A 10,689-nucleotide genomic window follows, 5' to 3' on the forward strand; every position below is an offset into this window, starting at 1 on the left:
TACATAGTAATATTAGTTCATTAATACTGTATACTATTATTGTTTTTAATATTAATAGTATGGTCTAAATAATTGGTATTCAAGATTTATTTTAGAAGATGTTTTGCTATTTTGTTTTATGCTTTTATTTATTATGTGTAAAAATTAAATTATTAAAATTCAACATATTTAATTTTTAAAAATGTTAAATTATAATTTATGATTTCCCACGTAGTTATATTTTATTATATAAAATAAAAACTAATCATTTTATATTGATATTGTGTATCTTAGCTGTTAACAATTGTGGCTCAATTCAATACCTCTGTTTTATTTTATTTTTTAACACTTAATTTTAGCGCTCCTTCTTTTCAAACTCTATACCTCTTAATTAAAACTTAAAAACAATTGTTGCTATTCAAGTGTAGAGTAAATATTAGTTAAATTACATTTTATTAAAAGTATAAAAAATGTAATTAACTTCTTATGATCTCTGATTATTTCCTCAAGCCTTTATTTATTATGTCTTTTATCAAAAGTTAAACACTTTATAAGTAAAAATAAATAAATTTAAATATTAATGATAATAAAATACTGTTTGATTTAGGGCAAATATTATGTAGTTTAGTTATTTAATCTTACATATTTTTTTGTTATTTAATTTTGTCTGTTTTTAAACATTTTTATAGCTATATAATTTTTAATAAAATAATAAATAAAAAATTTATATTTTATAAAACATCTCTATTATTATAAAAAAAACAAATTAACTATATAAACCATTATTTCAGGTATTGGGTTTGGACTTATTTATCTGCCAGCAGTTGTTTGTGTTGGGTACTACTTTGAAACTAAACGATCACTAGCAACTGGTATTGCTGTATGTGGTTCAGGATTTGGTACTTTCGCTTTTGCACCTTTGGCCAATCTACTTCTTGAACATTTTGATTGGAGGCAATCAAATTTAATATTAGCTGGGATGATTTTCTCATGTGGTGTAAGTTAAAATATAAAACATTTTTTTTTTTTTTTTGTAGACTACTAATATTTCATGTACAATTTCAGATATTTGGCGCTTTGATGAAACCATTAGAGTATCCAAATGAGGGGTGTAAACCTTTACTTCAGCGTATGGCAGATGAAAAACGAATGCAAATGGAACGGGGATCAATTGGTGGATCATATTTTATTGTACAGCTTAAAGATGGCTCCTTAGAGAAAAGACAAAAGTTACCACTAAACATTGATCCTGGTGTTCATTCAAGTTTTAATTTGGATGAACTGGTTGGAAGTACAGGATCACCAATTACACCAATTCCAACCATGGCCGTGTTACCTACAATTAAAGAAGTTAAAGCTCCTGAACAAAGTGGCTCCAGCAATAGTTCTAGTAATGCTGGAAGTGGAGAATTGAAATCTGATAAAAAGAAGGATGAAAAATCAAAAGATACTGTTGAACTTAAAAATGGAGATAAACCAATTAATGGAGAAAAACTCTTAAATGGCGAAAATAATGGTGAACTTAATGAAGTAAAAGCTGCATTACCAAGAAATGCATCTCAGCCAGCATTTACAACTCATGTTCAGGGTTTACCAAAAAATGGATCTGTACCGTTTTTTGATAGAATACGAAAAACTAGTGCTAGTGAACGATATCGTCCGACACTTGGACCTATTAAAGTATCTCGACCTAATTTAAATTCTAATGGAGATATAAGAAAATCAATTCATTTAAAATTATCAAATGTTTCTATCCTTGGTAGTAAAAACAATAATGCTGAAGACATGTGGTCAAATGTAAGTATTAAATTAAAAAAAAGAAATAACTTTTGGTTGAAGAGTTTTATGTATACAAAATATTTCTTATTCATATTTAGGTGGATACTGATAGTATAGGGTATACCTCATCTAAAACAAGTATTGGTGGAAATAAACGAGAAATTGTACGACCTATGTCACGAAAGGATATTTTTTATTCAGGAAGTGTTTTAAATTTACCTGAATACCGTTCTCAGAAGTCTTTAGCTAGCTATCGTCAAAGTATATTATCTTTGCCAAAGTCAATGATGAAAGTTAATGAAAAAGGAGAAGAAGAAATTGATGGTTAGTTAATTTTATGAGTAATATGTACTTTTTCAGAAAATAGGTGTGATACAGTATTTTTATTTACAAAATATAATAAAAAATAGTTGTTAAGTCTTAGTTTCAATTAATTTAGTTTTCAAATTTTTTGTTGTAGAAGGATGTTGTCCTTGTCTTCCGGAATCCATCAATTCAGTTTTATCATCAATGATGGACACATCTTTACTTCAAAATCCAGTGTTTATTTTAATAGGTATTAGCAATTTTTTTGGAATGGCAGGACTTTATGTACCATTTGTATTCCTTGTTGATTATGCTCAAGAAGCTGTATGTACACATTATTTAAAGTATTAAAATTTCATGTCTTATTTGATTTTTAAAATTTCAGGGTATGGGAATTAACAAAGATCAAGCAACATTTCTTATATCCATTATTGGTATAACTAATACCATTGGTCGAGTAGTTTGTGGTTTTATAGCTGATTATCCACGAGTAGATTCGTTGTTTCTAAATAATATATGCTTGCTGATATGTACAGCAGCTGTTGCCGCTACACCGTTCTGTGTGGTATATTATCACTATGTTACAATGGCTATGTTTTTTGGAATTGCAGTTTGTATGTATAAAATAATAATAATAAATTATTTAAAGAAAATTTTCTAAAAAATTTTTGTTATATTTTAGCTGGTTATATATCCTTAACTTCAATTTTACTCGTAGACCTCTTGGGTTTAGAAAAATTAACAAATGCATTTGGACTTCTTATATTGTTTCGTGGAGCAGCTGCCATTGTTGGAACACCCTTAGCTGGTGCTGTTTATGATTGGAAGAAGTCATATGATTGGCCTTTTTTTATGGCTGCAATATTTTTTCTGGTATCAGCTTTAACTAGTTTTATGGCAGCTCCTTTGAAACGATATATGGATCAAAGACAAATGGCTGTACCACAAGAAGAGGATGATGCCTTAACACCTATTGATGAAGACGATGAAGAAGATGATGAAGATTTTGAAGCAAATAATCACCTTCAGGTTCCTACAATTATTGAAACAGCTCCTACCCCAAACAAACCACCACTTCAAGAAATTAAAGAAATAGAGTCTGTTGTTTAATTTAAAGAAATAAATGTGATAGGTCATTTTTTCAATTATAAAACAAGTGTCATCTAATTTTTGTAAGCATTTATTGTTTTTTATAACTTACCTTTCTCATAAAAAGAAATATTTTTTGTACATAGAATAATTGTTTTATTTTGAATAAAGTTATATCCAATTTAGAGAACAATTATACATGCCCCAAACATAGCAAAGTATTTATGTAAATAATACATTTAAGGAGCGTTCGACTAATTTAAATATTGATTTATATAAGTATTTTTTTATTTTTTCTTAACAAACTTTACAAGATTATTTAAACATAAAATAAGTCATCTAGAATTTTATACATGTATATCATACATATAAATTTGTATAAATATACAATGATATATTATACCAGATATGCATGTGTGAGTATATAAGTTTTTATATACATTATTGAATACTTGAAACATTTTTAGTTATTTTATCATTCAGGCATACCTTTGTGCCACTTTTAAAACATTTAGAAGCTGTGATAACTTCTTAATTTTATTTTTATCTAAGGGGCATTTAAGTTATGAAAGAAATACTAAAAACTTAATTATTATTTATATTAAGTTTTCATAAACATACAATTTTTTGTAATAATAATATACACTTATAAGAAGTTTTTAAACTTGCTTTTGTATATACCTATGATTTTGAAATCAATTTTAATTTTAGTTTTACTAAGTATAAATATAAACAACAAATACCAGTTAATAATTCTTTAGTTTTTATATGATAAAATTAAGTAAATATTTGCTATTATATTAAAGCTATTATAATTTATGATGACTCTGATAGTATATTTGTATAAAATTTATAAAAAAGAAAAATATATACATGTATACAATATTTATAATTATATACCTTGGTTGGTTATTTATTTTTAATAATAAAATTTCATTCTCTATTTAAAATAATTTGATTTATTTAATTAAATATAAATATTTAATATTAATTTAATTAATAATTAATATAAATTTATATTTTAATAATAAAAAAGTTCATTTCTGTTTTACTTTATAAATCTGGTAAAAAAAAAATTTAGAAAATTAACTTAATGTATAGATTAGTTTTAAATACAATAATTATGTGACAATAAACTTATAATATTACTTAATTTTTAGGATAGCATCTAAAAATAAAGTTAAAAAAATTTTTTTTTTACATTAGTTAATGATAAAGAAAATTGCATTATGAATATCACCAAAAAAATATCTTTATCCAATTTAAACTTTTACAATACGATATGTTTGCTCTTTCTTCTTGATTAAAAAAACAATAATTATACAATACACAAAAAAAGTTAACAATATAGTTTTCTCACAATAATTATTGACAAAGAATGATACATAAAATATTAATCGAACATTTTTAAGAAGTCGTAATGTTTTAAAGCTAGTTCTAATGTAGTCACGTTGCATTTTTTTCGCATTACAGCCTGTTTAGCTCGCAGATGTGTAATAACTAGACTGGTATTGCAATTTAGGTACTTCTGTAACATTTTTTTATAAACTTCATAGACAATCCACTTGCTCTGCATTGGAGTAATAGGAGAAATTCGTCGTGCTGAATATATTTTCGCAAAAATTACTTTTCCGACATCGCGTATTAAGCACCATAAGAATAAATTATTAACGTGGCTAAAGTATTGCTTTATCCCAAAAATGGCTCCAAATGCTTTGTGACAAATTAATATAGCTAAGTTTCGCACGACCGTACCTGTAGTATTGTAAACTTTACTAAGTAAAACGGCGGGTACTGGATAGTGTGCGTAATTAGTGAGACGTTGATATAAGCGTTGTCCAGATTTGACTCCCAAGTTGTAATTAAAGAAATGTAGTGGTCGTTTGCGACGAAATAACTGTACGTCTTTAGTTACTTCGCCAGTATCTATATTGATACAAAAACCCAAAAAACGGACCGTTCCTCCTCCTTCTGATATTCCGTATAGGTTTGTTTCGGTTTTTTCTTTGTTAATAGTCAAACCATAAGCCTCAAATCCAGCATTCATGACCGCCAAAAAATCTTCGGCCGACTTTTTGTCAAAAGATACAAATAGGTAATCGTCCATAAATCGATACAGTAGTCGCGAAGGCCCGCTGACGTAAGACCTAATTACGTTTGATTGAAGGTCAGCAAGAAAGATATCGCATAAAATCATCGAAAGTCTATCACCTTGAATTATACCCCTAGTCATAATCCTCGAGCGGTTGTAGAGTGTCACCACATTACCTTCTACGCATTTTTTAATGACGGCCCAAATTTTGCTCAACGATACGGTAACGCTTTTACGGTGAAACATCAAAGAGCCGCCAGAAAATGTGGGTGTCGGTAATCCGTCGAAGAATTTCACTCTCTTGCAACGCACTTTATTTCCAGTGGCGTACTTTACCACGTCCACTGTATGCATTTGAAGCGATTGTGAACTGGCCCCGTAATATTGCTTAATGGCGTTTCTCAGTACAGAGAGCAGAGCTTTTTGTTTGATACTGGTAAACGCGTCTTGGAAATCAGTTCTTACGTAATAAATGATTTTATGGGTCTGATCAAGGCACGATCTTAATGATTGCCAGCTTTCGAAAAATTTTACCTTGTCGATTGATTTTGTTCTCGAGTACGTATAGGATAGGCAACGTAAGAACACCAGGCAATCGTCCATCAGTTCCTCTTCAATTTTTGCACGACGTTTAAATATCAGCCGGATGCCCTTGGCCTTTGCGTACGGACAAATCCTCCATTTTCTTAAAGAACTGTCTGAGCTATTGGTAATCTCTTGGAAAAACCCGTTTTTGGTTAAAGGAAACAATTTTTTATCAGTAATAGACTTCCAATAAGGCATTGTAAAGTAAGCTACACCGTAGCTCGATACATTAGACCTAACAACTTGAAAACACCGTGCAATTCGACTGAGAACGAAAGAGGTTAACCAAACTAGAGTCGCTTTGAAAATTGCAGATTTTATTTGTCGTATCACACCTGGTTCGCCATTGCATTTCAGCCATTTAACTGAAGAATATTTCATTTTGTAAACAATTTGTTCAACTGTAAAATTGTGGGTCAAGCCACAGTTAAATATTTTAGATAGATTTTTACAGAATTGATTGCGGTTAACATTCGTACCAAACATTTCAAAAGGAATTACTTTTTGAACTACAGAAACTGCGAATTGTTTAATACGATTCAAAGGAATTTCATTGTGTGAATGTTCACTAACCGCTTTGTTAAAAATGTCATTGTAACATGACCATTGATCTTTATGAACCAATTTTTTTAAATTTATCTCCAGAGGCTTTAAATACAATTCATCTAGTTTAATCTTATCAAGTCCGATATCAATGTTTCGTATTTGTGTCAAGATATCTTCTACGTTAGTTTTTCCTATTTCATTTAATTTATTAAAAAACTCTGCAATTTTATAACACTTGGGTTCTTTTTTACATTCTTTGGTATTTCTTTGCCATTTTGTGATGATTTTCAGTGATCCTGAGATAGACCAGAAGGTTTTAATTATTTCATAGCGGTTACACTGATGAGACGGGGAATCAACACAAAAATATACATTTTCTGAGAGTGGTACAAAAATCAAACAATCAAATAGTAAAAATTTCATTAGAGTAGGTCCTATGATTAAGTATAGATTTGCCCATTCTTGTATTTTTAAAACGTCAGCAACAGTCATAGAACAGTGGTATCCGTTCTGTCTGATGAAATACTTGGGCTTAACTTTGCTATCACAATAAGCAGAAAATTCATCTAATCGAACTGATGTTGTAGTTAAATTATTATTTGTAATACACTTATTTATGTTGTAAAAGTGTTGAATATCATAACATATAATAATAGAATGTAATTTTTTGACTGCATCATTTTTAAATATTAAGTTAGGGTCAACAGATAATAATAGAAATTCTAATAAATTACTTGTAACATATTTTTTTAGATTGGTGGCCATTCCAATTGAATGTATTTATTTTTTAATGTCTTAGATTGAAACTAGTAAAATTAATTAAGATTACTTTACAATAATTAATGCATAACATAAACTCGTAATGTGACAGTAATCGAACCACTTGATGTTTTAAAGTTTGAAAATAATATGTTTATTAAAATTTACATACTTAAAATTTTGTTTTAGAGTGATTGTATTTTTCAGATTTAAGTATTTTAGATAAAATAAACTTTTAAATATTAACTGTTTCTTCTTATCATTGTTCGTCAGGTACTGAACATTTATAAACATATGTTAGCTTATCACCGGTTAATGTTTACATTGTGTTTAACTTTCTTTTATTATAACCAGTTATGAATTATTAGTAGATAGTAGTAACCAGTTCAGTTCAATGAACTCCATTAATAGCATAACAATTTAATTAAATTGTAAAATAATATTTAATTCACGTGAGCTTATAACGATGTCTTTGCTTAATAAATTTACCAGAAACCGGCCTAGTAGGTGCTTCAATTTGGTAAGATAATATCAATACAATAACAAAAACTCATTATAATTTTAATGTTTAAATTTAAATAAAAATTTTTAGACATTCCATAGAGATTTAAATGTAGCCATAATTGGTCAGAGTACATTTGCTGCTGAAGTATACAAATTATTGTTAAAATACGGTCACCATGTTGTAGGTGTTTTTACTATTTTAGATAAGGGAAATCGACAAGATCCTTTAGGTTAATATATTATAATATATCAGAATAAAAAATATAAACCTGCTAAATTTTGAGTTTAGAAGTAACTTTTAATTGTAAATTTTGTGTATAAATATGTATTTTGAGTATAGCTGCTGTAGCGGGTGAAGGAGGCACACCTGTATTTAAAATAAAAGCATGGCGACAAGGTGAAAAAGCTCTACCTGAAGTATTTGCTCAGTATAAAAAAGTTAATGCTGATCTTAATGTTCTACCATTTTGTTCACAATTTATTCCAATGGAAGTTATTGAGTATCCAAAACATAGAAGTATATGTTATCACCCATCAATTTTACCTAAACATAGAGGAGTCAGTGCTATAAATTGGTATGAACAAATAGATACATTTTTTTTTTTAATTTTGTATATGGTATTTTTTATGGGTTACTTTACTTTATGGGTTATTTTACTAATTATTTAATTTACCAAATAATTTAAAGTCCTTGGTCGTATAGTGAATAATATTACAAATTTATTAATAAAATAAAAATGCATATGTATTTATCAATAATTAAATTATCAAAATACTTAATTTTAATGAAATAACATTTAAAGTTAAAAGTATAAGATTTTTAAAATTATTTTTGTTTTTGTAGTAAAATGTCTACATATGTTATAGGACTCTTATAAATGGTGACACTGAAGCTGGATTTTCAATATTTTGGGCTGACGATGGTCTTGATACTGGACCAATTCTATTACAAAAGTCATGTCCTGTTTTACCTGATGACACAGTTGATTCTTTATATAATAGATTCTTATATCCCGAAGGCATAAAAAGTATGGTAAGAATGAGTTAAATTTTTAATGTGATTATATATCTTGAATGTTTTTTTATTTGTAGGCTGAAGCAGTTAACATGGTTGCTGATGGAACAGCTCTGGTAATTCCACAATCTACTGAAGGATCATCTTTTGAACCATCTATTAGAAAAAAAGAATTACAAAAAGTAAACTTTGAAATATAAGTAAATAAGAAAACTTGAATAATTTTCGTGAAAATACATTGTACCTTGTTGCATAGTTATTTAAGATATGATTTTGCTAAGTTGTATGGGTTTTCCTGTGTTCTTTAACACAGCCAATAAGTTACTTACTAGAGAAAATGTTAAATATAATAAATCATTAAATTAATAAAACTATAATACTTTTATAAAAATTATTAATCACATATGATTGACATTAAGAGACAATGTTGTACTATTTTTTAAAAATTATATATAGTGGTTTTATATTCGAAATTTTTAAATGTTTTATTTATTAATATGATAGAAAATATATTTAAGGATATCTTAAAAATTTTCCCAAATCTTCAATTAAGTTATTTTCTTATTAATAAGAAAATAACTTTTTAAAATTTCAATACTGTACAATGTACCTTAGATCTTAATTTTATTGGCAATTATTCGGTATCCGGCTCGCGAGCCATTTTTATCTGGTCCGCGCTACACTTTCAAATTGCAACATACAATTTTAAAGTTTATCTACAACCTTATAAAATTTACTGATCAATATATATGTAGCGCTGATGATGATATTATAGTTTCAAAAAATAAATTTTTTTCATTTCTATAAGAATATTTTTGTACTTTTTAGATTTATTTTTAAATTTCAATTAAAATCCCCTATATTTTAGTAATAAATATTGCCTTTTCAGGGAGTTCTAATTCTATATGAATTTCAGTTCATTACTTATATATAATTTATATAGGTAGATTGGTTAAAAAATTCTTCGGAGGTTCATAATTTTATTAGAGGACTAGATAGTTCTCCAGGGGCTTGGACTATTTTAGATGGAAAAGAAGTAAAATTATTTCAAGCAGCTTTATGGAAGGCTGAAACACCTATAGGTGATACAATTATCATTGATGATCTTAAAACACCGGGTATTGTACATGACAATGGTCTTTTAGTGACTTGTTCTGATGGTCAAAAGGTACAAAATAGTTAACTGTTCTTAAATGTTTTGAAACTTCTATTTAAAATTTTTTTTTTAGATAAATATCAGTAGATTATCTGTAAATGGTCAAATGATGGCAGCAAAATACTATGGTAAAAAGATTACACACCAAGAAGTTATTGAGTATACTGAAAAAGAAAAAGATTTTATTTCAGTTATAGAAAATATCTGGAATAATATATTGAACATGAAGGTGGAAAAAGACACAAATTTTTTTCAGTCTGGTGCAGGCTCTATGGATGTTGTTAGGTAGTTTTAAATAAAATTAAAAAAAAAAACCAATGTGTGTTACGAGAATGCGTGGATGAAGTGAAACTTCTTATTGAGTCGTTCAACTGATAGAATATTAGGTTTATTTATTTATTGAAAAATTTAAACGGGCTAGGCCCAATATATACAAGGAAGACGACCATCAGTTTGCAGAGTTTATATTGTATAAAATAAAAACATATATTTAATAATTTTATTTTCAACTGAAATTATTTAATATTATTATTAATAATATTTATAATTAATATTCTTATTCCATTATCATGAAAGATATAATGGCCTTACGATAACTGAAATAACTAATTCAAGTTTTTGATTGGATGTTATGGAGAAATCTTGTAAAAATTGTTTAATTTTTTTATACACAATCAAAATTATTTAATGCATTTTAAATAACGTTACTTTAATTTTCTAAAATATAGTGATCAATTGTAGTATAAATTATTATTTATTAATAAAAGTATACAGAGTGCTTTGTAAGTAAGGAAACGGGTAAACTGTTACAAAAAATTAGTACAATAAAAATCTATTTCCTTACTTACTAAATACTATATATGTATATATATATATATA

The 10,689-nt window shown here is 27.4% G+C and overlaps 3 protein-coding genes across 7 annotated transcripts in view; 2 read left to right on the plus strand and 1 right to left on the minus strand.

The window, feature by feature from the left end:
- The window catches only part of LOC126901969 (monocarboxylate transporter 1), a 28,741-nt gene extending 25,509 nt beyond the window's left edge, over positions 1-3,232 (plus strand). For all 4 annotated transcript variants that reach the window (XM_050678960.1, XM_050678958.1, XM_050678959.1 and 1 more), the window contains exons 4-9: positions 771-976; positions 1,045-1,776; positions 1,857-2,082; positions 2,219-2,388; positions 2,450-2,678; positions 2,747-3,232. In XM_050678960.1, coding sequence (XP_050534917.1) covers positions 771-976; positions 1,045-1,776; positions 1,857-2,082; positions 2,219-2,388; positions 2,450-2,678; positions 2,747-3,174 — 1,991 coding nt within the window. In that variant the 3' untranslated portion in view covers positions 3,175-3,232. The remainder of the gene's footprint in view (positions 1-770; positions 977-1,044; positions 1,777-1,856; positions 2,083-2,218; positions 2,389-2,449; positions 2,679-2,746) is intronic.
- Positions 3,233-4,229: 997 nt separating this feature from the next.
- Positions 4,230-7,330, minus strand: LOC126901167 (uncharacterized). The gene has a single exon (XM_050677462.1). It carries the CDS (start codon positions 7,139-7,141, stop codon positions 4,547-4,549), a length of 2,595 nt encoding a protein of 864 aa, XP_050533419.1. The 5' UTR covers positions 7,142-7,330; the 3' UTR covers positions 4,230-4,546.
- Positions 7,331-7,470: 140 nt separating this feature from the next.
- LOC126903332 (cytosolic 10-formyltetrahydrofolate dehydrogenase) overlaps positions 7,471-10,689 on the plus strand; it is an 18,940-nt gene continuing 15,721 nt past the window's right edge. For both annotated transcript variants that reach the window (XM_050681478.1, XM_050681477.1), the window contains exons 1-7: positions 7,471-7,655; positions 7,728-7,869; positions 7,980-8,214; positions 8,507-8,672; positions 8,732-8,836; positions 9,598-9,822; positions 9,884-10,095. In XM_050681478.1, the coding sequence (XP_050537435.1) occupies positions 7,602-7,655; positions 7,728-7,869; positions 7,980-8,214; positions 8,507-8,672; positions 8,732-8,836; positions 9,598-9,822; positions 9,884-10,095 (1,139 nt within the window). In that variant the 5' untranslated portion in view covers positions 7,471-7,601. The remainder of the gene's footprint in view (positions 7,656-7,727; positions 7,870-7,979; positions 8,215-8,506; positions 8,673-8,731; positions 8,837-9,597; positions 9,823-9,883; positions 10,096-10,689) is intronic.

This window comes from Daktulosphaira vitifoliae, unplaced genomic scaffold (genome assembly GCF_025091365.1).
Source record: "Daktulosphaira vitifoliae isolate Bord-2020 unplaced genomic scaffold, ASM2509136v1 Scaffold_3, whole genome shotgun sequence".
Classification (NCBI taxonomy): Eukaryota; Metazoa; Arthropoda; class Insecta; order Hemiptera; family Phylloxeridae; genus Daktulosphaira; species Daktulosphaira vitifoliae.

Excerpts from the sequence above, each read along its gene's own strand:
- LOC126901167 (XM_050677462.1), bottom strand. The coding sequence starts at position 7,141 with ATGGCCACCAATCTAAAAAAATATGTTACAAGTAATTTATTAGAATTT.